The following is a 27,368-nucleotide window of genomic DNA, read 5'->3' on the forward strand; positions in this document are numbered from 1 at the left end:
TTAAATATTTTAAAATTTTATTTTTTATAAAATCAGATCTTTATGTATAAAGTATAACGATAAAATAAAAATGTGTATAAAATAATAATATTGCACATCATAGAATACATGCTCATATGTACAAAGACCAAATGAAAGGTTCCTTTTTGATTAAATAGTCTATTTGCCAATACCACTTTGAGTCTGTTATTACACACTTTTAACACAGATTGTGTCCCTTGGTGAATTATAGACTGGTTCTATACTGGATAAAATGGGATGCTGCCCATGTAAAGCATAATAAGTTGAAAGTAATATATAGGTGTTTTAACTAATATTTAATAATCAAAAGTTTGTAGCTTAGCAAATGATTAAATGGAATGAAAAGATTTGAAAAAACTTAGATTGCACACATTACGCACAGATAAATTTGGTATTTCTGCAAGCTCTTCATTGTCAATGAAAAATTTTATCAGTCCTAAGGGAAGCAACTAAAAATAAAATGCTTCGCCGAGCGCAGCCTGATTCCCGCAGAGATCGAACCCTGAACAGTTGGGGCAAGTTTGGACACAATTTTCAAGCTTGATACTGTCTGAATTTGGATTGTGATCAAATTTTTGACATAAGATAGGTTTCTGACACAAAATAAATGTGGTCAAAGATCTTAAAAATTTGAAATGGGACTTTTTATTTACCTAGTACAGTCTGATATCCAAAATCTAACAACATGGTTATATTCAGCACATTTAAAAACACCAAAAAATTCATTTTAGTTGAAATCAAACAAAGTTAAATTTTGGACCCTTCAAACCTTAATATGGACTAATGTGAAAACAGGGCCCAAAATAATAAATCTAAATGCACAATAAGATTCAGCATATCATAGACCCTCAATAATCCAGTTTTTGATGAAATCAAAAAGTTTAATTTTGGACCCTTTGGACCTCAATGTAGACCAATTTAAAAGATTTGAAGATTTCTTGCTATTGCGCATAATGTGCTATTGCGCAATACTGTGCTATTGCGCAATACTGTGCTATTGCGCAATACTGTGCTATTGCGCAATACTGTGCAATTGAAGATTTCTTGTTTTTGCGCAATACTGTTAATCTGTTATATATAATAATTTACACACCCTGTTTGGTGTGTATCTCCAGCCATATCAGTATTTGTTGCTTTTATATATAAATCAGAAATAATCTGTAATAATGTAAAAATGGAAAATTTTTGGAAAAAAAATCCAAAAAGTATGAAAAAAATTTCAGAGAGATTAATACACTAACACACAAGTTATTGTCCTGAAACTACAAAAATGCTTGTTTTTGGCCCCTTTTTGACCCCTAATTTCTAAACTGTTGGTACTATAACCCCCAAAATCAATCCCAACCTTTCTTTTGTGGTATTGAACCTTCTGGTAAAATTTCATAGAGATCCATTCACTTAAACTAAAGTTATTGTCCTGAAACTAAATGTGTCTTCTAAAGACGACATGATACCATTATACGAACGCAAATTTTTTTTTGCGGTCGTATAAAAATAAGCTGGTTCTCAGCTGAATACTACACTTGAGTTCAAACGAAGCAATAAAATTATAAAGGATTCCAGTTTGTTAAAAAATGGATCTCTAATTACACGGTAAATTACAGAATTGGCAAATTTACTTTATTTTTTTTATCACCAGTAAAGAAATACGCCATTTTGATGATTAAAATATATTAAATTTTCATTAGATTATTTATGAAATTATTAGTAGATACCAATTTGTTTTTCATTTTTGCTGCTTACATTTTTTAAATTATTTTTTTCAGAAGAATATGAAAAAATGTCAAAAGTTGAAATAATCCTCATTAAAGGGCAATAACTCCAATTATGAATAGTAAATTGACAGTTTCAGTCTTGTCACTTGTAGATCCTGTCAAAAAGTTTCAATTTTTCAAAATAAAATGCAACAACATTTAAATTGGTAAAAGGTGTCTTTAGAGTACAAGGAGCAGATTGATTGGTTTAATTCCATTTGAATTTTTTTTTTCATCATTTTTGCTGTTTAAAGTTCGTCTACCAATTATAGTTTTCAAAGTATGGTACCTGATAATAATTTTGGTAAAAAAAAACATATCTAAGGATAACTAGAGGCTCTCAAGAGCCTGTGTCGCTCACCTGATTCTACTTTGGTTTTGGAAATCATGTAAAAATAGATTAAAATCATAACAGATACCCTAATAATGATTGAGGCCAAATTTGGTTTTAATATTGGCCCCGTAATTTAATAAAAAATCCTGGTGGCCATCTTGCACAGTAAATCAGCAACAAAGTAGCAACACTTCATCAGTACCTCATAAGGAACAATTATGCCATGTTTGGTTTCATTCCATTCAGAAGCATTTGTATGTATTTCCCATAGGGTGTTATGTTAAACTAAGTCCCCTGCTGGTGGCCATCTTGGATGATGATTCGGCTACAAAGTAACAACACTTGGTCAGCACCTCATTAGGAACATTCATGCCATGTTTGGTTTCATTCTATTCAGTGGTTCTCTAGAAGAAAACTTTTGTATGTATTTCCCATAGGGTCCTATGTTAAACTAACTCCCCCTGCTGGCAGCCATCTTGGATGACAAATCAGATACAAAGTAACAACACTTGGTCAGCACCTCAAAAGAAACATTCGTACCATGTTTGGTTTCAATCCATTAAGCGGTTTTCTAGAAGAAGACATTTGTATATATTTCCCATAGGGTCCTTTGTTAAACCAAGTTCCCCGTTGGCAGCCATCTTGGTTGATAGATTGGCTACATAGTAACAACACTTGGTCAGCATCTCATAAGGAACATTCTTGCAATGTTTGGTTTCATTCCATTCAGTGGTTCTCTAAAAGAAGACATTTGTATGTATTGTCCATAGAGACCTATGTTAAACGAAGTCCCCCCGCTGGCGGCCATCTTGGTTGATGGATTTGCTACAAAGTAACAACACTTGGTCAGCACCTCATAAGGAACATTCATGGCATGTTTGGTTTCATTCCATTCAGTGGTTCTCTATAAGACGACATTTGTATGTATTGTCCATAGTGTCCTATGTTAAACGAAGTCCCCCACTGGCAGCCATCTTGGTTGATGGATTGGCTACAAAGTAACAACACTTGGTCAACACCTCATAAGGAACATTCATGCCATGTTTGGTCTCATTCCATTCAGTGGTTCTCTAAAAGAAGACATTTGTATGTATTGTCCATAGGCTCCTATGTTAAACGAAGTCCCCCCGCTGGCGGCCATCTTGGTTGATGGATTTGCTACAAAGTAACAACACTTGGTCAGCACCTCATAAGGAACATTCATGGCATGTTTGGTTTCATTCCATTCAGTGGTTCTCTATAAGAAGACATTTGTATGTATTGTCCATAGTGTCCTATGTTAAACGAAGTCCCCCACTGGCAGCCATCTTGGTTGATGGATTGGCTACAAAGTAACAACACTTGGTCAACACCTCATAAGGAACATTCATGCCATGTTTGGTCTCATTCCATTCAGTGGTTCTCTAAAAGAAGACATTTGTATGTATTGTCCATAGGCTCCTATGTTAAACGAAGTCCCCCGCTGGTGGCCATCTTGGATGATGGATTGGCTTCAAAGTAACAACACTTGGTCAGCACCTCATAAAGAACATTCATGCCATGTTTGGTTTCATTCCATTCAGTGGTTCTCTGAAAGAAGTCATTTGTATGTATTGTCCATAGGGTCCTACGTTAAACAAAGTCCCCCCCCGGCGGCCATCTTGGATGATGGATCAGCTTCAAAGTAACAACACTTGGTCAGTACCTTATAAAGAACATTCATGCCGTGTTTGGTTTTTATTCCATTCAGTGGTTCTCTTGAAGAAGTTCAAAATGTAAAAAGTTAACAACGACGACGACGGACGCCAAGTGATGAGAAAAGCTCAGTTGGCCCTTTGGGCCAGGTGAGCTAATAGTCTATCAGGATTCAACAGACGAGCATTTTTGTAGATCTTGTATTGCTGAACATAGTTTTTTTCATGATAATTTTCAAGATAAAAGGCAAAATGCTGAAATTGATTCATAAGCATCGTTCAGGGGCAGTTAGTCTTTCAAGGAGTAATCTGATCAATTTTCAAGTATGGTAATCATGGTAATGGCAAGTAGGTAAATCATGTTATTTCAATCCATTTTACCCCATCAAATTATATCTATCTACATGTATTATGATTTCCCAAGGTATTAGACAACTATTTGTGATTTACCCATATGTGTAAAAAATTGTCAATTCAGGGTAATAAGTCTTTTGACAAGTCATGGTTGGTTAGAAGTGACTATTACAAGATACCATTTAACTTCAAGGGGGGGGTTATGGTTTTTTGTCTGAGTCAGGAAAAAAATTTTGCACAAAGCACAATATTTTATTTCAGTTTCAGCGAAAAACGCTATCAATCAAATTATTTTAAAAATTTAACACTATAAGGTATGGGGAAAATCTGGATTCAGAATATTTTTTTTTTTTGTCATCTGCTTGACCACAATATTTTTTTTCATCAAATTGGAGATCAGAATATTTTTTTAGGAAAAACCCATAACCCAACCCCCCTCCCCTCCTGAAGTTAAATGGTCGTTCCCTAGGGATTATTGAGCCCAAGTTTGGTTGAACTTGAGTTCAGTGGTTTCTATGGGAGATTTTATTTTAATTGCATGACTGATTGCAAGGGCGAACACCTAATGCATGGTTTGATAAAATTAAATATTGAGAATACATTCATGTATAAAAGCTGTGCCCCTATAAAAATTAAATATTGAGAATACATTCATTTATTAAAGCTGTGCCCTAGAAAAATTAAATATTGAGAATACATTCATCATGTTCATGTATTAAAGCTGTGCCCCTATAAAAATTAAATATTGAGAATACATTCATTTATTAAAGCTGTGCCCTAGAAAAATTAAATATTGAGAATACATTCATGTATTAAAGCTGTCCCCCTAGAAAAATTAAACAAAAAAATCCTTAATCAACATTTTGGGATTGTGCGATTATGGCAATTTAACTTCTTATTTTCTGATACATCAAGTTATTTCCCTTCATCACAATTCTACATGAATTTCAATTGTACCCTAATGGGCCTAATAACAGGTAAATTGTCTGTTTATTATTTGTGTCCACCTTTCTTAATTTTTTTGAATATTTGTCGTACATGAAAAATTATATAAAATATAAAAATCTTAGAAACAAAGTGACTCTTTCAACATAGAGCAAAAGCTAACTGATGTATCTCACTGCAAGTTAAAGATGACCCCTAACACCAGATTGAGTACTGTAAATCATAAATATTTGCGTTCATTTATTATTGTGACGGTTAAACAATTGAAAAATATGTGAGATTATTATAAAAATTCGTATAGGTTCCACGGAACCCAGTGTCTCGCCTACTTTTGCTGTTAATCCCAGGCTCAACAAAAATGAGGAAAAAAATCAATAAAAATATTCCTTTAGATACTATCTTTTGATTGTAAGACGCTTCTGTCAAAATTTGGTATAAATCCAGGATAGTTTATGAATCTAATAAATGTATGAATCTAATAATTGTTTTAAAAACTTTAACTGCAGACTGTATTTAATGTTAACTGGAAGAAAAACTAAGTCCATTTATAAGTAAAATACGGATAAACAGGTACAAAATTTTAACAAAATTTCCTTCTAGATACTAGCTTTTGATCATAAACAAGCTTCTGTCCAAGTTTGGTACAAATCCAGGATAGTTTAAGAAAATTATTAAAATCTTAAAAACTTTAACCACAAAGTGAATGTATTATTTCCTGGCAGAAAAACTAAGTCCATTTATAAGTAAAATACGGAAAAAATGATTTTTCTTTTTTAACAAATTTACTTCTGGATACTATCTTATGATCATAAACAAGCTTCTGTCCAAGTTTGGTACAAATCCATGATAGTTTAAGAAAGTTATTAAAATTTTAAAAACTTTAACCACAGAGTGAATGTAATGTTTCCTGGCAGAAAAACTAAGTCCATTTACAAGTAAAATACGGAAAAACAGGAATTTTATTTTTACAAAATATACTTCTGGATACTATCTTATGATCATAAACAAGCTTCTGTCCAAGTTTGGTAGAAATTCAGGATAGTTTAAGAAAGTTATTAAAATTTCAAAAACTTTAACCACAGAGTGAATATTTGTGGACGCCACCGACGACGACAACGACGCCGACGGAATGTAGGATCGCTATGTCTCGCTTTTTCGACTAAAGTCGAAGGCTCGACAATAATATAATGAAATGCTGCATAGTCAGAGGGGCATACAAATTATACTTTCAAAATTTGAAAATGTGTTTTTTTTAATTTTTGAGAAACCAGCTATCATGCCTAGTTTTTGCAATAATAAAAACAATGCAAATTTCTGAATTTACATAAACTGTTGATCAAAATGTTTACACATTCAATACAATTTAAATTTACAGCAAATCTGCATGATACAAATATTTTTGTTATAAATACATGTATATATATATATATATATAAAAAAATAAGAAGATGTAGTATGATTGCCAATGAGACAACTTAAGAGACCAAATGACACAGAAATAAACAACTATAGGTCACCGTACGGCCTTCAACAATGAGCAAATTCAAACTTAATTTCATGTATTTCATCCAAGATGATTCCCTGAAAATTTTGCCATTTGAAATCAAGTAAACAATAATCAGTCAGCCTAATGTTAAAACATATATCTGTTTTATGAATCCTAGCTGCCATATAAAAAATACAGTTGTTTCATGATACAATTGATACATCTGTTTTACGTTAAGTCTCATGTTACAAAGTTCATATATACCAATACTATTCTTCCCTTTTAAAAACATTACCTACTTTTAGCCATTATAAACTACTTCAAACGAAAAAAATCTTTTTAGGAACCTATATCAAATACTTTAAAGGTCAAATACAATAAAATTTTATTTTTTTATTTTTGGATATTGCTTTTGACAGTTTTATGATTGCTGGACATCCATCTTCCACTAATTTGTTCTTTGACTACTATAAAACTAAAAAGAGTACAGGAAGTATAATATCATTTCACTTGTTTTAGCATTAAGCCTTGAAAATTAGTCATGTCAGTACTTGAATACAAAGTATTTTAACACTAGAAAGACTTGCCACTGGACACCAATCAATCAAAAATCCATCAATACACAGTACTTCACAGTTTTTAGAAATATTATACAAAAATTAATATTCAAACTTAATTTCATCTTAGTTTCCTTCCAACACTTTTTTTTTATCATTTACTGGCCTCCCTCTCTCTATATATATAGCTAGTTATCCAAATTATCTACCTATCCTTCTGCTCCACAGCCACCTAATCATTTTCTTGTTTGATTTTCTATCTTCCTAAATATGCACCTTATACATAAAATATTTGCTACTAAAAGTTTAATAAATTTGTCAAAATAGGGGATACTACAGATATGGATCACTTCAAAATATATATATCTCATAAGAATCATGAGATCAGATTGGCTTAACCCCAATTACAAGTGTCTATAAAACATTATTAAAAGCTCTTCTACTTGATCGGCCCTAAACTTTGCAAACATGGTAAAGTGACTTTCTATAATACAGTCAGTCAACATCATATTCATTGTTCTTTAATAAATGTAATTCCTAAACATTTCTATATCTTACATGTTGGATAGGCTCAGGCAATAGGTCTGTATGGGGTTTACAGAAAAGAGAATAACCAAATGATATAATGAATAGAGAAAAATGAACAAAAAAAATCAAACAATTGTTGAAAAAAATAATAGTAAAATCATTTTGAAAATTCATGAGAATTTTACAGAATAAGCGCTATTTAAAAGATAAGGAAAAATGACTTAAAACTTTATAGAATACGGAAATTAAGGATCCCCATCCAGATCTACACTCTCAGCTAAAGGTCAATTGCTATAAAATAAAATAAATCAAATTACAAAATCTTTTAAATTCATTATTATTCAAAAATACAATCATATGACACACAAATTTAGCAGTTTTCAGATGTTTGATTTATTTTGCTGGCACATAATTATGTCAAATCTTTATACCAATACATTTAAGGGGCTTCAGTGGCAGGGTGGTCTAAGTAGTCGAACTACTGCATCACTAGCCAGTCAACACTGAGGTTGTGAGTTCGAATCCCACACTCGACTCCAATCTTAATTTACTAGGATTGTCAGATTTCCTACCGAAGGTCGGTGGTTCAATATACCGGGAACCAATACAGGGCATTATTTTTCACTTATATGGCTTTTGTTTTCATGCAGTTTTTAGGAAGTCATTTAATTTATATGTTGTAATGAGCACTTATCCATATTATAATTTCTTGTTGTCTAAACAAATAGTATTAAAGGCCAAAATAAAATCAATTCTGGTAACATTTTAAATAAAAGACTGACTTGTTTAAAAAAAAACTGTTGTGTTCCCATACATAAACATGATAAAGGAAGATAACTCCGGAAGTAAACACATTTTGACAAAATGAAATGATTTATGACAGACAGTCATTAAAGAATACTACAGCTAGACTTATTTTTTATTCGCAGTTCTTCTTCTCTATGACACTGATCAAGTTCTTCCTTTTCTCTCTTGAGTTGTTGGTCATTTTTATATCCGTATAATTTTCCGACAAATTCAGAATCCTCACCATGAGCCCTGATTGCCACAATAATGTGTTTATTAGAAATTTCCACATGATCTTTAAGTAGATGCAGTGATTCATTGTTTCCAAGATGACAAGCAGCCCACATGCATTTTTCTCTTGTACAAAACCACCATTCTATTTCTCTTGCTGAATCTTTAATAGGTGGATGCATTAATATATGGCTTGCAAGTCTTAATTTTGGTTTTTCCTGATGAAATAAGTACCATAAGAATCCATAAAACTGGGATTTTTCTTTCTGTAATAATTCTACATAACTATCAAATTTATTAGTGATGAGATGCTGTTCAATGAAGTCAACAAAGGCCTTATCATCTAATGCTTCGTGTGTTGCTACATTGTCAATATTTCCATCTTTTATCTCCTTAATAAATCTTTCCAATAAGATTTGAAAATGTTTTGGATAAATATGTAAACATAAATCTCTATTTTGATTGTTAATATGATTTCCATGTACTGTAGCAGTTCCTCTATTACGATTTGATTTTCCAACACGCACATATTCTATAAGAAATTTACTACTACATTTATGCAAAGCAAGTGATAAACCTTCAAGTGAGACAGTGTTTAATCCAAGTGTCAAACAGACTGCATCACCAAATGCTTTATGGACAAATTCACACGAATTCTCTTCTTCATTGTATTTGAAATAAATACCATTATACCCTTTAATGGTGAAATTTGCTAAATGATTAAAAATTTCAGAACTTTGAGATTCTTTTATTGAACAAATTTTGGCAAGTTCTTTGAATATCAAGTTTTCTTCATTCCTTAAAATGTTTTCAACATGTTCAATAAAAACCTTTCCATCCTGACTTAGAATTAATAACAGCAAATAAAAGTGGTACTTTTTTCCTTCTTGATCTTCCATTTGCTTTTGCAAATATGTCACTTTGTCGATAAAAAGCTCTAGTGGGTGGTGAAAAAAATCAACACCCCTTCTAAAATAATGGTCATTACATACAAATTTGTAACAACACTCAATGAATCCTACAGGTGTATATATTCGTGAAACATGCCTGAGAGTTCTGGCAGATATTCTTGGGTTTTCCGATTCAAGGTCTTCATCCCTATAATCTAAGCATATTTGTACCTTAGTTAAATCTTCTTTCAATGCATATTTAAAGTACTCATTTATCATAAGATATCGCTCATTTTCATCAAAAGTAAATTCTTTTTCCATATCAAATCTGAATCTTTCAAAGTCTTTAAAAAATGGAAAATCTCTGAGAGAATTTTTATGTTCATTCCAAATGCTGTTCGGCATTGTTGTTACAATTAATATTAAACGAGAACGTTTTATGTATTCTAACATATTTGACAAAGGGCATTCCCAGTTTTTTGAAAATGTATGTTTGTTGAATGTACCACTGGATCCAAACATACCTTCTAACCAAATGATAGATTTATCGTTTGGATGTATATGTATACATGAATTCCATTGCTCGGGTGATGAAATTATCACAGGATTCAAATGGTTATCTGCTATCTCTTCATGAGTGTAATTGTACAATAATTCCTTAACCATAGATTTTTTTCCACACCCAAAATTTCCAGTAATGACAAGGAATTGTTCTCTTTCCAATTTTCTTGTGGCCTCTAGAAAAGCAACTGTTTTATCCATTCTTATGCCTGTGTTTATGTGATTCTGTATGACAACCTTTGTTCTTACTAAAAACATAATATTTGAAATATTAAAGTAGAAGTTTATTTGAGGAAAATTCATGTAGGCACCAATTATTACTGTGCATATTGCTGTGTGTTTGTTTTTTCTACATTGGCTAGAGGTATAGGGATTTAGGGTTGAGACATCACAAAACATGTTTAACCCTGCCGCATTTTTGCACCTGTCCCAAGTCAGGAGCCTCTGGCCTTTGTTAGTCTTGTATGATTTTTAATTTCAGTTCAATTATATGTTTTGGAATTTAGTATGACGTCCATTTTCACTGTACTAGTAAACATTTTGTTTAGGGGCCAGCTGAGGCCCGCCTCCAGGTGCGGGATTTTCTTGCTGTGTTGAAGACCCATTGGTTGCCTTAGGCTGTTTTCTGCTCTTTGGTCGGGTTGTTGTCTCTTTGACACATTTCCCATTTCCATTCTCAATTTTATTTACGATATGCATTTTATGTGTGAGAGGAAGGAAGGCTGTTTTTTTTTTTTGGAAAAAGTACTTTCAAATCCATTAGTATTGTTATTCCATTCATTTCATAATGCATAAATTTAGCTCCCACTATCATCTGGTGTTTTGTCTGTGATGATGATATACATTGTATGGAATGATTACATAAAAAAACAGAATTTAAGCTTATTGCATTTAAATTGAAATACACAATAAAGCTATACACATTTATGTCTTTGAACTTCACTTTTGTTTTCTACCAACCCACTCAATATTTTACATTAAAAATATGTAAACCAACAAATTAAAAAACCCTGGCCTGGCCCTTGCAAACATATACAGGACTAAAATGCAACAAAACCCAATAAGGGCCAATTTAAATAATAAACTGTTTGATAACAAAAGATATGTCTTGTCTGTGTAATTTTTATTAACCTTATTACAAAATTAAACAATAGCTTATGCCAGAAGCACATGTAAGTCTCGTTTCCATGAAATTCATCATTTTTAGTTCCATTTATTTTAAAAGAAACTATGACTTAAATTGCAGTGCTGAGAAAATATGGCAGAAATTTGTTACAGGCAGACAGACAGAGGTTACCCAGTATTTCCCAATCTTTTTTTTTCATTTGTCTGTGAGTTTGACCTAGGGCAAAAAAAAATTCTTTACTTTTCAAAAATGTGTAACTTACAATCTAAATTATCCAAAGTCTCACTAGTATGGCTGTCTGTTCTTTCCACAGGAGCAGCTGTTCATATAACAATTACATGATTAAAAGATAAGAATATTTTTATTCATAATCAGTATATTTATTATGTACTTACATTGACTTATATTTAAGAAAAAAGCTGACCAAATAAACTAATCAATATTATATATGTATCACAATTATCAAATTTATTACATTATTGTGTATTGTCCTGCATTGTCCAACTTGTGCTTATTTCAATGTTAAGATTTCAGAATTTGACTTTATGCTGATATTTTGTATTTTGTTTTTAAGGTTTATCAGAAGGAATTGAAAAATATGACCAGTTTTTTTTCACCCCCTAAAAATTCTGAGTACAGATAAACATCACCATATTTGGTTTATTTTAAGGCTTAAATTCTTTAATTAGCAAAGCAGTGAAACATATAATTTTTCACTTCAGTGGCTTCATTTTACACACTGGTTTGAACTAGAATTTTATTAGCATATATATATACTCTTGAATTGAAATCTACTCACTAGTAATTTTTGTCTCACCTTGATGGAGTCAAAAAGCGAGAATTAGGTATGCTGTTTCTGACGGCGTCGACAGCGTCAACAATGTATTAGTTTGTGATTAGGTCAGTTTAAGAAGAACAACTAGTGGTAGGTCTATGATATTTGGTATGCAGTTGTATTAGCATTGGCACATCTCATTTCCATGGAGATTATTTGGTCCTGTCCCCTCAATCATGGTACTTTTACTTACTTTACATGTATTAGTTTGTGATTAAGTCAGTTTAAGAAGAACCACTAGTGGTAGGTCAACGTTATTTGGTATGTAGATGCATTAGTATTGGCTCATCTCATTTCCATGGAGATTATTCAATCCGCCCCCTCAGTCATGGTTTTTTTACTTTGAAACTTTTGTTTACTTAACATGTATTAGTTTGTGATTAGGTCAGTTTAAGAGGAACCACTAGTGGTAGGTCAATGATATTTGGTATGTAGAAGCAATAGCATTGACACATCTCATTTCCATGGAAATTATTTGGCTCAGCCCCCTCAGCCATGGTCTATTGACTTTGAATGTTTTGCATAATTTACATGTTAAGTTTGTGATTAGATCAGTTTAAGAGGAAACGCTAATAGTCATCGAACAATTTTTTTTACCTAGATACCCAAATAACGATTGTGGCCATGTTATGTTAAATTTAGATTTGTAGTTTTAGAGGAAAAGATTTTTTTTTAAAGTAAACTGACAACGAAGACAATGGATGACATACGACAGACGACGGACACCAAGTGATTGGGAAAGCTCACACTGGCCCTTTGGGCCAGGTAAGCTAAAATGCATCTGGTCACTTTAATTCTTCAATGCCTGGTTCTTAACTGAAGTGAAGTTAGTAGAGATTGGTCCAGGATTCCTGGCTCAAACATTTTATGTTAAATAAGAAAGAACTATCCATATGCAAAATTCAATGGCATTTTTCTTCAAGTTCAAAAGGAGATAAATGAAAAAATCTAATAAAATAAGAGGAGAACTTGAATTCTATCATTTCAGTGTGATTTTCATCACCTTTGGTCTGTAATGTATATCTATGAAATATTAAGAATCAATTCAAATTGAATAAAATGCTCCGCTGGGGCGCAGCTTGATACGACCACCAATTTTTTTAACCCCCTTATGATTCATCACCACCAAACTCAATCCCAGCTTTCCCTTTGTGGTATGGTACCTTGCAGTACAATTTCAGAGAGATCCATACACTTGAACACAAGTTATTGTCTGGAAACTAGAAAAATGCTTGTTTTTTGGCCCCTTTTTGGCCCCAAATTCCTAAACGTTTAGGGCAATTACCCCCAAACTCAAACCCAGCTTTCCCTTTGTGATATGGAACCTTGCAGTACAGTTTCATAAAGATCTGTCACCAAGGTCCCACAGAGCACTGTTAGATAAGGGGGAGCTAACTCGTATGTGCTGGAACCAAGGGACAGGGGGTCAGTCTATCGCTAGACTTAATGTTCTGATAGGCATAGCTAAAACGCGAGGAAGGTTTTCATAATTTAATTAACGATAACAATTTTGATGAATGATGATAACAATCAATTAGTAAACAATGCCAAATAATAATAATAATTAAAGTACAAAGTAAAAATCTAAATATCAACTCCAAAGTAAAACTATTTCTCCTTACAATGTAAAATAAATGCCAAAACTACTAAATCATAAAATGAACTTAATCTCAAAATCAAAATGTAAAAGTCTAAAAAATAAAAGATTCCCAAAAGTATTTTCCAAAGTTAAATTATGAGTCAGAGATAAATTTTGTCTCAACACTACACAGTCAACTGGTAGACTGGTAGACAGTCTTATAGGTCCAGTATCATGACGTGAGTAGTGAGAGGTTACGGTTCCGAAACACTGACTGTTTTCTAAAGTTTTCTCAAAAATAAAAGGTGAGTCAAAAATACATTTTTGTCTAAACACTACAAAGTCAACTGGTAGACTGATCAACAGTCTTACAGATCCAGTATAATAGACTTTAGCAGTGCAAGTTAAGGTTTCCGAAAGGTGACTGATTTTCCTAAATTTCAGAACGCTATTTATACTAAATCCAAAAATAGATCAATAATACTCGACATGTAAATATTACTCTCATTAGCAAAAATAAACTTCTGCTGTTGTCTGTTCTGTGGTCGGGTTGTTGTCTCTTTGACACATTCCCCATTTCCATTCTCAATTTTATTTAATTAACAAAGCCTAATCCTATAATGTTTTGATAAAATCTTAAACTTTCAAAATGACATATGCTAATTACAATTAATATTTCAAAACAAAGTGCTTTGAGCAAACTGTGACACTTCAAGTATTAATGCCACAGCATAGGTAAAAATCAATTAAACCAAAATTAAACAAAAATGTTACAATATACAAACTTAAAATTTTCTTTCTAAAAAATAAAACATATTTTTAATCCAAAATAACACTAACACAAATATAAGCCAAATAACACACCATGACAGATCCATACATTTATACATAAGTTATTGTCCTGAAACTAGAAAAAATGCTTGTTTTTTTGCCCTTTTATGGCCCCTAGTTACTAAAATTTTGAGGGAATTACCCCCAAAATCAATCCCAGCCTTTCCTTTGTGGTATATATGGTACCTTGCAGTACAATTTCAGAGAGATCCATACATTTGAACACAAGTTATTGTCTGGAAACTAGAAAAATGCTTATTTTTGGCCCCTTTTTGGCCCCTTATTCCTAAACTTTTTGGGCAATTACCCCCAAACTCAATTCCAGCTTTCCCTTTGTGATATGGAACCTTGTAGTACAATTTCATAAAGATCCATACACTTACACACAAGTAATTGTCAGGAAACTAGAAAAATGCTTGTTTTTTGCCCCTTTTTTGCCCCTAATTCCTAAAATTTGGAGGCAATTACCCCCAAAATCAATCCCAGCATTCCCTTTGTGATATGAAACCTTGTGATACAATTTCATAAAGATCCATACACTTACACACAAGTTATTGTCATGAAACTAGAAAAATGCTTGTTTTTTGCCCCTTTTTGGCCCCTAATTCCTAAAATTTGGAGGCAATTACCCCCAAAATCAATCCCAGCATTCCCTTTGTGATATGGAACCTTGTGGTACAATGTCAGAGAGATCCATACACTTTCTTACAAGTTATGTCTGGAAGTTACAAAAATGCTTATTTTTGGCCCCTAATTCCTTAACTGTGGGTACTATAACCCCAAAAATCAATCCCCACCTTCCATTTTTGTGGTATTGAACCTTATGGTTAAATTTCATTGAGATCCATTCACTTAAACTAAAGTTAGAGTGCGAAAACTAATGTGTCTTCGGACGATGACGATGACGACGACGCCTAATCGTCATACCAATATACGACCACAAAAATTTTTTTTTGCGGTCCTATAAAAATTCAATGTTTTTTTTCAATTTCAACATGTACAAAGCAAAACAATTGAATTATGATAATAAATTTGAAATTTTTGGGACCATACAGACATTACATGTCAGTTCAGTGAACTTACTTCAGGCAAGAGTTCTTAAACATAGTTATAAAAAATATTTTCTCTAATTCTTCGTCAATTTATCCCTTCCTGCACCCATTGTATAAAAAAAATTTAATCAACGTGTGGTTCGTTCGATCTCAGTTCTTCATTGGTTAAAATCCGATTATGACGTCAAATTTACTTGCTTTCCTCTGAATTTCCTATTGTGACGGCATGAAAAAAGGCGACCATGCCTGATGACGTCACATAGAAAGAACACATCTTTTTACAGATCATTCGAAAAGACGGAATAAGTTTGCCTGCATATGGTTTGAAAATCATTAGAGAAAAAGATTCCACCACCAAATCTTGTGTAATATGATATTTATCCACTCTCGACAGTTAAATTTTAAATATTTAAAACGCTCGGCGAGCCTTGCGTTTTAAATTTGAAAATTTAGCTGTCTCGAGTGGATAAATATCGTATCACACTCGATGCAGTGTTTGCATGATTTTGTCCAAAATAGTTAATGCTCTTTGTCCATTTATATTGTTGACATTGATAAACATGATAAAATCAAATATTAATATCATAAAAAAACTTTTTCTTTTTCTTTTATTTATAAATTCATTACTTTTGATTTGATTGAAAATTAAATTCATCTTTATTTCTTTAAGTCTCTTCTTTTCTCTTTTTTTTTTTTTTTGGCATGGTACTCATTTTTGTTGATTTCATGTGTGTATATGGACCACAAATTAAAGTGTTTAAAGAAATACAAATTTCCTATATAGGCTTGAAATTTCCTTGGATTCTTTTCAAATTTCCTATATATTCTTTTCAAACGGGATGTATAAAGACACACCCACGTTCGTTTTGATCTATAAAGAGGTTAAACTCCTAACTATCCTACTGTCTGTCGATACATTTATTTTTGGCATTGCACTAGTCATGTTTTCTTTGACTGTCCATGACGTTAAAATACTAAATCCCTGGGATGTGTTATAGTTGATTTTAGTCTCTGATGCATGATTTTTTATTATTAATTGTTTTGGCTTTTAACTAGCTGTCAGTAACTGCGAGTACTCTCAAATCGTACTTTCTTGTTTATTTGACCTGTTGATACTAATTGTATTGCTTTTTTGTTATTTAATGTTATTCAGGGTTATATCTGGTCTATATACCAGCTTTGATAAGTGTTTGGTATTACTATAAATTTTCACTTCGTACTATGAACATCAAAATTATTTATTTTGTAAAAATATTTCCTTTCTCTATTGGAACTGTACACATATACCTAACAATAAAATTATTTTCATTTACCTGTGTTTAAAGTTATTGCAAATGGCTGATATTTTTGTTCGAGCATATTGTTTTTCTTTAATTGTTTAACATTTCATACCAATATAACATGTTACTTTTATTATTCTTCCCTTAGTTAATTTATTTTGTATTTACATTGTATCATAGGTCAAATTTTTTGTTCAGTGTATGTTCAATGGTGTTAATATGTCCTTTGATTGAGTTAAGCTATTTCAGTTGATATTTTATAGTGTGTCTTTCTATGTTGTGATGTTACACTATTGTTTCAGAAAAAGGGTGAAGGTTTGGTACCATTAAAACGTTTAAACCCGCTGCATTTGTTTGCACCTGTCCTAAGTCAGGAATCTGATGTTCAGTAGTTGTCATTTGTTGATGTGGTTCATAAGTGTTTCTTGTTTCTCGTTTTTTATATAGATTAGACCGTTTGAATGGTTTTACACTAGTAATTTTTGGGGCCCTTTATAGATTACTGTTCGGTGTGAGCCAAGGCTCCGTGTTGAAGACCGTACTGTGACCTATAATGGTTTACTTTTATAAATTTTGACTTGGATGGAGAGTTGTCTCATTGGCACTCATACCACATCTTCTTATATCTATTGAATGTAGGTTTGTCAAATCCTTGAATTTAAGTATCTACGAAAATCCTTTTTTCTCTCAATACCCCAAAAAGGACATATCCACAAATGCACAGTATATATATAAGAGAGGGACGAAATATCTATATATATATATAGCGCATGATTATCTATTTCTTCATTTATAATGCCTATCATACCTGTAGAAAAGTTGATATTATCAGACTGCAATACAGTAATCTGGTTTGTTACTGATGTACCTACAGTAGAAAAATAACAGGTTACTGACATCACTGATGTCCCTATATTGAAAATTTTACAGGTAACTAATGTACCTAAAATAAAGAAATATCAGGTAACTGATGTACCTACAATGGAGAAATATCATGTAACTGATGTACCTACAATAGAGATATATCAGGTAACTGATGTACCTACAATAGAGAAATATCAGGTAACTGATGTACCTAAAATAAAGAAATATCAGGTAACTGATGTACCTACAATAGAGAAATATCATGTAACTGATGTACCTACAATAGAGAAATATCATGTCACTGATGTACCTACAATAGAGAAATATCATGTCACTGATGTACCTAAAATAAAGAAATATCAGGTAACTGATGTACCTACAATGGAGAAATATCATGTAACTGATGTACCTACAATAGAGAAATATCATGTCACTGATGTACCTACAATAGAGAAATATCATGTCACTGATTTACCTAAAATAAAGAAATATCATGTCACTGATGTACCTACAATAGAGAAATATCATGTAACTGATGTACCTACATTTTGTACAATAGAGCAATATCAGGTTACTGATGTACCTGAAATATTAGGTAACTGATGTGCCTACAATAGAGAAATATCAGGTAACTGATGTACCTACAATAGAGAAATATCAGGTTACTGATGTGCCTACAATAGAGAAATATCAAGTTACGGATGTACCTTCAATAGAGAATTATCGGTTTCATAACAAGTGAGAATAGGATATCTCTTGATATCAACTCAAGTTATTCAATTTCAATATATAAATAACTCGAGTTGATATCAAGCAATATCCAATTCTCACAAGTTGCTTAATCTATTTCTCTTATGGTCAACACTCTCGTTGTGTTAAGGTAGCTGGGGTGTCTTCCTCCAGCTTGGGTTTGAAATAGCAGATAACAATATTAATTGGTCTAGATCTTTAATGAAATTTTCAAATTTCGAGAGCAGTATGTAATTTATGTGTAAGACTTTTCATGTTAATATAGAAAATTATGTGTTTTATCATATTTACGGCTGTATTTTACAAAAAAAAGAATATTTTTGTTGATTCATTTTTTTCAACTTTGCCATATAAGGGGAAATAACTCAGATAAAGTAACTTTTACAATAGAAAGTGTTGTGAATTTTTTATTATGTAGCAAGAAAATAAGTCTGGTGACCCCATTTTTTCTTTTTCTTATCTGAAAGCATATTGTTAGAGCTATCCTCTCATATTTTATCTTAAAATTCTATAGTGTAGTTTTCTTTTTATCTCACAAAATCGGGTTTTCCATGCATAATCTATACAAAATCTGACAATTTTGCACAACCTGTAGCGTGAAAAAAGCCTGGTGACCCATACTTTTTATTATATATTTGAAAAAGCATGATATAAATTACATTTTGACAAATTGTTAAAAATTCCATGGATCTACCTTAACTTAAAAATTCCGCAAATAGTTGATCGAGTCTTTTGCACATACAAGTATCACGTCATATGTCCTGTTCCGGTGTCAAACTTTAACATCAGACAATTTAAAATTTTTGGTACGCTTCATGCAGAATATAATAAAATTTGACATGGTCATGATGGTTGACAAAAAGAAGATTTTCAGGTGAAAAGTGTGATTGTTTTGTGTATTATTGAAGAAATCAAATATGTCTGTTGCCATGGAAGTAATGTATATCCTCTTAACCTTTGAAAGTCATCAATGACCTAACGAATAGCCAATGGAAATGTCGTTATATCGTCTCATGATGCTGGATAAGCCAATCAAATTAACGCAGATTTTCATATCACTTTTTCGTATCACACTCCTTGCAGTGTGATACGAGAAATATCTCTTCATGCAAGAAATAGATAACAGGCCGCATCCATAAGGGAAAGATTAGGTGACTGATGTACCTTCAATAGAGAAATATCAGGTACCAGTAACTGATGTTCCTACAATAGAGAAATATCAGGTTCCTAATGTACCTACAATAGAGAAATATCAAGTAACTGATATGCCTGTGTTAACCTTTCAAAGTCATAGGTTATGATATAGAACATCATGCATTTATGTGTACAATTTCGTACATACATGAAACTACAAAGTAAAAAATATGTTTAAAAGCATACAAAATCAAATCAAATATAAAAAATGAGGACTCTAAAATCTTCACCAAATTGGTTAAAAAATAGATTAAACTTTAGTTCATTTATAGGACTCGGAGGTGCAATGGGGACGCTGAAGTACGATGGTCACGTTGAACTGCGATGGTCCACGCAGAAGTACGATGGTCCTTTCGCTGAGGTGCGATGGTTTAGCATGACGTTTGAATATTGTGACGTTTTCAAATACAACATGGATTCGCAGGCAGGAAAATAAGGTTTTGTAGATGAAGGTTTCATGCTAACAAAGGAAAGGAAGGGAAAAAGAAAGTAACAAATGTTTCAAGTCCCAGTCAGTTTTGAGCATTACATGTGGAGGCAAATCATGGGGCGCAAAGTGGCTGAAAGATGAACTTGGTCAGCAAATGGGCTTACCAGTGTTCGGAATTATGCCGCAAACTTCTTGCACGATATATAAAGTATATTCACTTTCCCTCTGGTATCTTTCGCCCCTCTTTTATGTTTTGGAGTTTAGTGTGACGTCCATTTTCACTGAACTAGTACACATTTTTGTTTAGGGGCCAGCTGAAGCCTACCTCCGGGTGAGGGATCTTCTAGCTGTGTTGAATACCTGTTGGTGGCATTTGGCTGTCTTCTGCTCTTTGGTCGGGTTGTTGTTGATCTCTTTGACACATTCCCCATTTCCATTCTCAATTTTGTTACACAGTTTTAGCTGCTGGGTCCCAATTATTGTCACATTATCCCAATATGTCTGTTTGGGTTGCTTACCCAATTTTGTCAATGTTACAGAACTATAAACAACTGTCATGCATGTTTGAGGTTTAGCTAGCTATAAAACCAGGTTGAAACTCTTAATTTTTTTTTAAAAATGCCTGTACAAAGTCAGGAATATGGCAGTTGTTTTTAGCGTTTGATTTTGTCAGTTTTCATGGACTTCCCCTTTTTGAATTCGAGTTCAGTATTTTTGTTAAACTTTTTTAAAGGAAGATTATGAACATTCTCCTAAACAGCTAGTAAACATAGGGGCTTTTAAATTTAACAACAAGAACTCAAGGATTAAGGCCTTTATAGTTATCACTTACCTTCCTGTGATATGCATGATAACTGCTGCTGAACTGTATTTGCAACATTCAATGCACGATTTATCTTTTCTGGGCTAACATTTGAATTTGTTAGACACAATTTGCCTTCTTTGGAAGTTGAAATTGATCCTACATCTTCAGCAAATTGTCTGCTTTCAGTTGAATCATTGAAAATTGAAACTTGTTTCTGGTTCCAGTTTGGAATTTGAATTGGTGCTGACGATCCATTTTCAGTTGGAACTAGTTGATTTTTAGATTCATTTACATTAGATTTTTTGTGTGTAAAAGTATATACAGGTCCAAAATGTCCACTATCTGTAATTTCTTGCCATGATTCAAGTGATTGAGTATTATGACACACTTCATTTTCAACTAGAACAGAACAAGGATTGTTTATATCTTCATTTAAAGTTCCATCCTTCTTGTTTGCTACAACATTGTGTAATTTAACACTATGTGTATCACAATATTCTATGCTGCTCTCAACATCATTGTCTGTGTAACATGCAGCTGCCCTGGCCATTTTAGACCTTGAAAATACCACAAGAAAATTAACATAAATTCTTTTTGAAGAGGAATTGAAACCAGAGGCTCCAGATCTAAAAGGCATCTGTAGATCACCATGGTCTATGTGCATATTCAACAAAGGACATTCTCCAACATTGTAGACGAGAATTCAATTCACTGGGTTTTTTTTATCTTGTATTGCTGATAATTAAGTCTGTTTAGTTTCTCTCTATCTTCTTTAGTTTTTGCTCAAAACACAAAAGAAGGTAAAAAAAATCCTCATTTAAAGGCAATCACCTCTATAAATAGTGACAGTCTACTAACTATATCTGCAAAATTTGACTTGTTAGTAGATCTTGCCTTGCTGATCATTTCTGTGATTTAAAGTGTCTATTTTTATCTTTTATAATCTGTATTGTATATATAAGGCAAAACGCAAAAAAAAATGGTAAAAATCGTCATTAAAAGGGCAATAACTCAATAAGGAGTCGTCGGACGATTTTCTCAATATTGCCTTAATTGTAGATTTTGTCTTGTTGATCATTTTTGCTTATCTAAGTTTCTATCTATCTATTACAAATTTTAAGATATAAGGCAATAATGCAAAAAAATGGTAAAAATCGTCATCAAAGGGCAATAACTCTAATAAGGAGTCGACTGACAATTTGGACTATGTTAGACTTAATTGTAGAACTTGTCTTGCTGATCATTTGTGTATTTTAGGTTTCTCTCTATCTATTAAAATTTTCAAGATAATAGGCAATAAACTGCTCCGCCGAGCGCAGCTGGATACGACGGTAGAGGTCCAAGCCTGAACAGTAGGGGCAAAAATTGACACAATATTCAAGCTTGATACAGGTCTGAATTTAGATTGTAATTAAATATTTGACACATTATAGGTTTCTTACACAGAATAAATGTAGTCAAAGAATTTGAAATTGATTATATGATCTGAATTTATATTCAATTGAAGATTTCTTGCTTTTGTGCAATACACTGTGCTGTTGCACAATACTTAGTAAATCTGTTTTCAGACTATATACAAAGAATTAACAAAATAATTTGTGACCCCAAATTTTTCTTTGGAAAATTGACAATTTCTTAAATCTTGAGAGAAAAAAAATCCCCCCCCCCCCCCCAAAAAAAAAAATTTGTTTTTACCCTTGAAGAAATTTTCTTTTTAATTTCTTAAATCTTGTGGAAAAAAATTGCCCCCCCCCCCCCCCCCCAAAAAAAAATTTTTTTTACCCCCCAAATTTTTTTTATTTTTTTTTTTTTATTTTAGCCCCCCTCCCCTTTCCAAAAAATAACATTTGAAGAAAATTTCTTTTTGTATAATGTGGTACAATTTAAGAGACATCAATACACTTAAACACAAATTATTGTCTGAAAACCAGAAAAATGCTTGTTTTAGACCCTTTTTGGCCCCTAATTCCTGAACAGTTTGGGCAATTTCCCCCAAAATGAATCCCAACCTTCTACTTGTGGTAATTTGAACCTTGTGGTACAATTTCAGAGCAATCAAAATACTTATACACAAGTTATTGTCCTGAATCAAGAAAAATGCTTGTTTTGGGCCCCTTTTTGGCCCCTAATTCCTAAATGGTTAAGACCATCACCCCCAAAAACAATCCCAACCTTCCTTTTGTGGTATTGAACCTTTTGCTTAAATTTCATAGATTTAGAGATCTATACACTTAAACTAAAGTTATCGTCCGGAAACCAAATGTCTTCGGAAGACGCTGATGATGACAACGCCGATGTGATAGCAATATACGACCCCAAATTTTTTTTGCGGTCGTATAAAAATGAAAAAAAATGGTAAAATTTGTCATTTAAGGGCAATAACTCCTATAAGAAGTCGTCTGACATTTTTGACGTATACGGACAATTGGTAGAGCTTAAAATTCTATACATTTTTGCCCTAGTCAGATTTTCTCTATCTATAACGGTTTTCATAATAATAGACAAACTTGCATTTTACCCCTATGTTCTATTTTAAGCCATGTTGGCCATCTTGGTAGACAGACAAGGTCATGGGACAAATTTTTTAAACTTGATAACCCAATGATGATTGTGGCCAAGTTTAGTTAAATTTGGCCCAATAGTTTAAGAGGAGAAGATTTTTGTAAAAGTTAACAGACGACACCAGACGCCAAGTGATGAGAAAAGCTCCCTTGGCCCTTTGGGCTAGATAAGCTAAAAAAAAATTCAGTAAACAAATTAATGTCTTTCAATATACCATTAATTGAGAGCAGGTAGACTCATGTACCAGTTTGAATCAGACTTACCCACATTGTCTGATGAAGATACATTTACTTGTACAGGTAGTTTGATTATTGAACAAAACTATATAATTGATTGATTGTTGCTTGTTTAACATCCAGTGGGAAAGAATTTAAAAGGAAGAGTATTGATACTAACTGGCCAATGAGTGATGTGAGATTTTTTGCTGCTTGTCGATGGCCTCACTTTGACTTTCAGCTGAAGAACATACATGACATAAGTATTATACCCTTTACTTCAAACTGTAGTGATTTTCTTGGTTTTTGATAAAAAAGATTGGTACTGTTTAAAGTTCAGTGGCAAAATAAATGTATATTAAGGATAAGAACATGCCAATCTAAAATTTAAACTTACTTTGTATTAGACTGACAGACAACAAGTAATTTGAGAAGTAAAACTGTAAACACTTTTAAAAGTTATATATAACACATTTTCTTGATATTTTTCTGACAAGCTTGATCTTTTTATTAGTTAGAAGATCAGGATTCCATTTAAAAAACCTACTATATACATACCTATTAATGTAACCTCTATAAAGACGGAGGAAAAAGTTTAATGATGACATTATCAATATTATACCGTGTTTTTGTAACTTAGATAATTTTGATAAATTTAGATATTTAATGAACTGTTTGGAGACTGATGTTCTCATCAGATTTTTTTTAAATATAGACAAATGTATTTTGATTAGAAATTCATCAGTGGGAATAATTGCATAATATTGAAGTGGTTGTTTTGTCTATTGTTTGTTATAAGTGTCACAATTGTTGTCTCTATGTTTTATTTTTGTTTTGTTTTTCTATGTTTTCATGTATTTCAGCGATGATCCTTTTGTACTGGATTTTTATACTTAATAAAATTAGTTAGTTAGTTACATACAGAAATGTTCTTTTGCTCAATGAGCCTTTCAGTTTTAACAGTTTCTTTGAAATATGCATAAACAGGAATAAATTTTAGATCAGGACATAACCTTAAAGTTGGTCATTGTAAGTGTAAAGAAGACCAATTAGGTTACTTAAAATTGTTGACCTAAAGGCTAAATTTGTCTGGTTGCATGAGAAGTCAATGAATGATTGATTACAGAAAAATTCCCATGGGTACTTTTTAAAAGCTTTAGAGCATTATCGATATCTGACAACAAATGATTTAAAATGTTTAACTGAGTGAACCGTATCAAGTGAAACGCAGGGGCGTGTTTTTTTGTTCTTTGGTAGTAAACCAGAAGAGGTCCATTTCTATTTTTTTGAATAGGGAAGATCTTCTGGCTCTCTTCCACCTCTTCTTTTTTGATAGGTAGTTTAGACGGCAGAGGCACATAACAAATATGGCGTCGTTTAGTCTAAATGACATTAATAAATTTATGAATGCAGATATATTAGAATGTGAGCCGTGTTATAAAGTTGTTATGGTATGACAGTCTTAGTAGGACATCCCTGTAGGACGATAAGCTGGATAAATATATTAACTACACGGACAACAACAGTTAAGGGACAACTATTTGATATTCTAGGGAAGGGATTCTGATTGATTGGTGTTTAACGCTACTTTCAACACTAAGTTGGGCTATTCCGTGGTGGTCAGTTTAAATTTATGGATGAAGAATGGGGAAGGGAAGAGGGCATTATTAACTTTTTTAATCTGTCGCTAATTATGCCTATTTTTCAGCTCTTACCAGGCAACCATATTCATATATGAAATCCTCCTGTCCCCCACCCCAATACATAAATAAATATCAAATGTTTTTTTCTTCTTATTTAACACAAGTTTAAATCGATTGATTGTTTGTTGCTTATTTTAAACGCCCAGTGACAAGTATGTCATGCATGTTCAGGACTCGGTTCAGGAAAACACGAGTTTAAAAGTCAGGTATATAATATAAAAACGAAGAGATGTATGATTGCTAAGGAGGCAACTTTCCACCGGAGTTCAAATATGAAGTGGATGTAAGCAATTATAGGCAACCGTAATTAAGGCCTTCAACAATGACAACACCCAATACTGTATTAAAAGTCGTCTACAAAAGGCTCGACGTGAAAAGTGTGAGAAACAATTCAAACGAAAAAACTAACGGCCTAATTATACATAACAAAATAATTTACAAAATATCAAATATGAGTCGAGGCATGAACCAACGACAACAACTAAACTATAGGCTCCTGACTTGGGACAGGCACACAAAGAATATGGCAGGGTTGATATAAAAACGAAGATTGCCAATGAGACAACCCTCCACAAGAGACCAAATGACACAGCAATTAACAGCTATAGGTCACCGTACGGCCTTCAACAATAAGCAAAGCCTATACCGCATACATGTAGTCAGCTATAAAAGGCCCCGAAATCACAAATGTAAAACAATTCAAACGAGAAAACTAACGGTCTAATTAATGTACAAAAAAATGAACGAAAAACAAATATGTAACATCATGAACATAGCAACAAACGACAACTACTAAATTACAGGCTCCTGACTTGGGACAGGCACATACATACAGAATCATTGTGGCGGGGTTAAACATGTTAGCGGGATCCGGCCCAACCCGCCCCCTAACCTGGGACAGTGGTATAACAGTACAAGAACATGTTTGTGAGCGCTCAACCCTTCCCGAAGCTGGGACAATGGCGTAACAGTACAATATAAGAACAACCTGCACAAATCAATTGCAATAAGATTAACTCAAAAGATCGGTACGAGACACACAAAAAAAAACTTACATTAAGACAATAGACACAAAGCACCGAAATAAGAGTATTTGCAATTACTGGAAGTTTGTTCAAAGCTTTAATAACAACTAGTACTGAAATAAATCTTGTTCTCCCAGACTGAAGTATCAATCAGTACACAACCAACGGATTTATTAAAAAAAAAAGAAAAAAAAACAGTCTGAGAAATGTCTGGTATACATTGTATACTTGCATATTGATACATATACAATGACAATTCGAAAAGTGGTGGTCCGAAGGTTTTGACCATCGAAATTTTGCAATAGAAATAATAGTTAGGATCAGAAGATTTTCTTCAAGGACCACCAGAGAAAAATGATTTTGAGAACTTTCCGATATCTTTGCTTTATACAAAAATAATCAAGTTTGGTTACTTAAGATGTCCTTTTTGAAAACATTGACAATTTTTTTTGCAGTTTAAGATTATTCTTAAAAATCAAATAGTGGGGGTTTAAGTCAGATTTGTCTAGCAAAATTGAATTAGAGGAAAGAACAAAGAAAAATGTCACGAACAGAGCACACTTTTACAGTCATGTCTACCGGACGGATCTTAATTTTCTATAAAATCATCGTAAACTTCATTTATGTCATCCAACATAACAAAAATCTGCTATATTCGACGGCAAATTGAATTTTTGTTTTATTGATCTTCCGTAGAATATCTCCAGAAGAGGTCCAGGTTCATTTTTTTTTTACTCTTCACCAGAAGACATTCTGGAGATGTGCAGAAGAGACCAATAAAACACGCCCCAGGTGTTTCAAAGCAGGAACAATTAGAATATTGTGCACAAAAGTAAACAAAATAAATAAGTCTGCACAAAAACAGGTAAAAATAATACAATGAATTCATCAATGCTCAAAAGATCAAGAAGTAAGTGTTTCTTACTTTTTTGTCAACTCGAATTACTCTATTCTACCAGTCTACAGACTTCAAACGGGCACTTCAAACACATACTTT

The 27,368-nt window shown here is 32.7% G+C and overlaps 1 protein-coding gene across 2 annotated transcripts; it reads right to left on the minus strand.

Annotated features, from left to right (window-relative positions):
* LOC127714909 (uncharacterized) lies at nt 1-27,368 on the minus strand. Of its 2 annotated transcripts, XM_052220934.1 has the most exons (5): nt 27,297-27,368; nt 20,894-21,423; nt 17,632-17,691; nt 11,509-11,565; nt 1-10,368 (listed from the first exon to the last, which is right to left on the minus strand). In XM_052220934.1, exons 2-5 carry the CDS (start codon nt 21,414-21,416, stop codon nt 8,543-8,545), a joined length of 2,466 nt encoding a protein of 821 aa, XP_052076894.1. In that variant the 5' UTR covers nt 21,417-21,423; nt 27,297-27,368; the 3' UTR covers nt 1-8,542. The 2 variants fall into 2 exon arrangements, with proteins under 2 accessions (XP_052076894.1, XP_052076893.1); XM_052220933.1 differs by lacking the exon at nt 27,297-27,368 and having other exon boundaries at nt 20,894-21,584.

This window comes from Mytilus californianus, unplaced genomic scaffold (assembly GCF_021869535.1).
Source record: "Mytilus californianus isolate M0D057914Y unplaced genomic scaffold, xbMytCali1.0.p SCAF_9, whole genome shotgun sequence".
Lineage (NCBI taxonomy): Eukaryota > Metazoa > Mollusca > Bivalvia > Mytilida > Mytilidae > Mytilus > Mytilus californianus.

What these genes read in the sequence shown, in the direction of transcription:
- LOC127714909 (XM_052220933.1), bottom strand. Translation starts at nt 21,530, where the DNA reads ATGCACATAGACCATGGTGATCTACAGATGCCTTTTAGATCTGGAGCC. An exon ending in ATCATGCATATCACAGGAAG is followed by an intron (nt 17,692 to 20,893) that starts GTAAGTGATAAC and finishes TTTCTACTGTAG; the next exon opens with GTACATCAGTAACAAACCAG. An exon ending in GACTTTGGATAATTTAGATT is followed by an intron (nt 10,369 to 11,508) that starts GTAAGTTACACA and finishes TTATGTTTTTAG; the next exon opens with TAAGAACAAAGGTTGTCATA.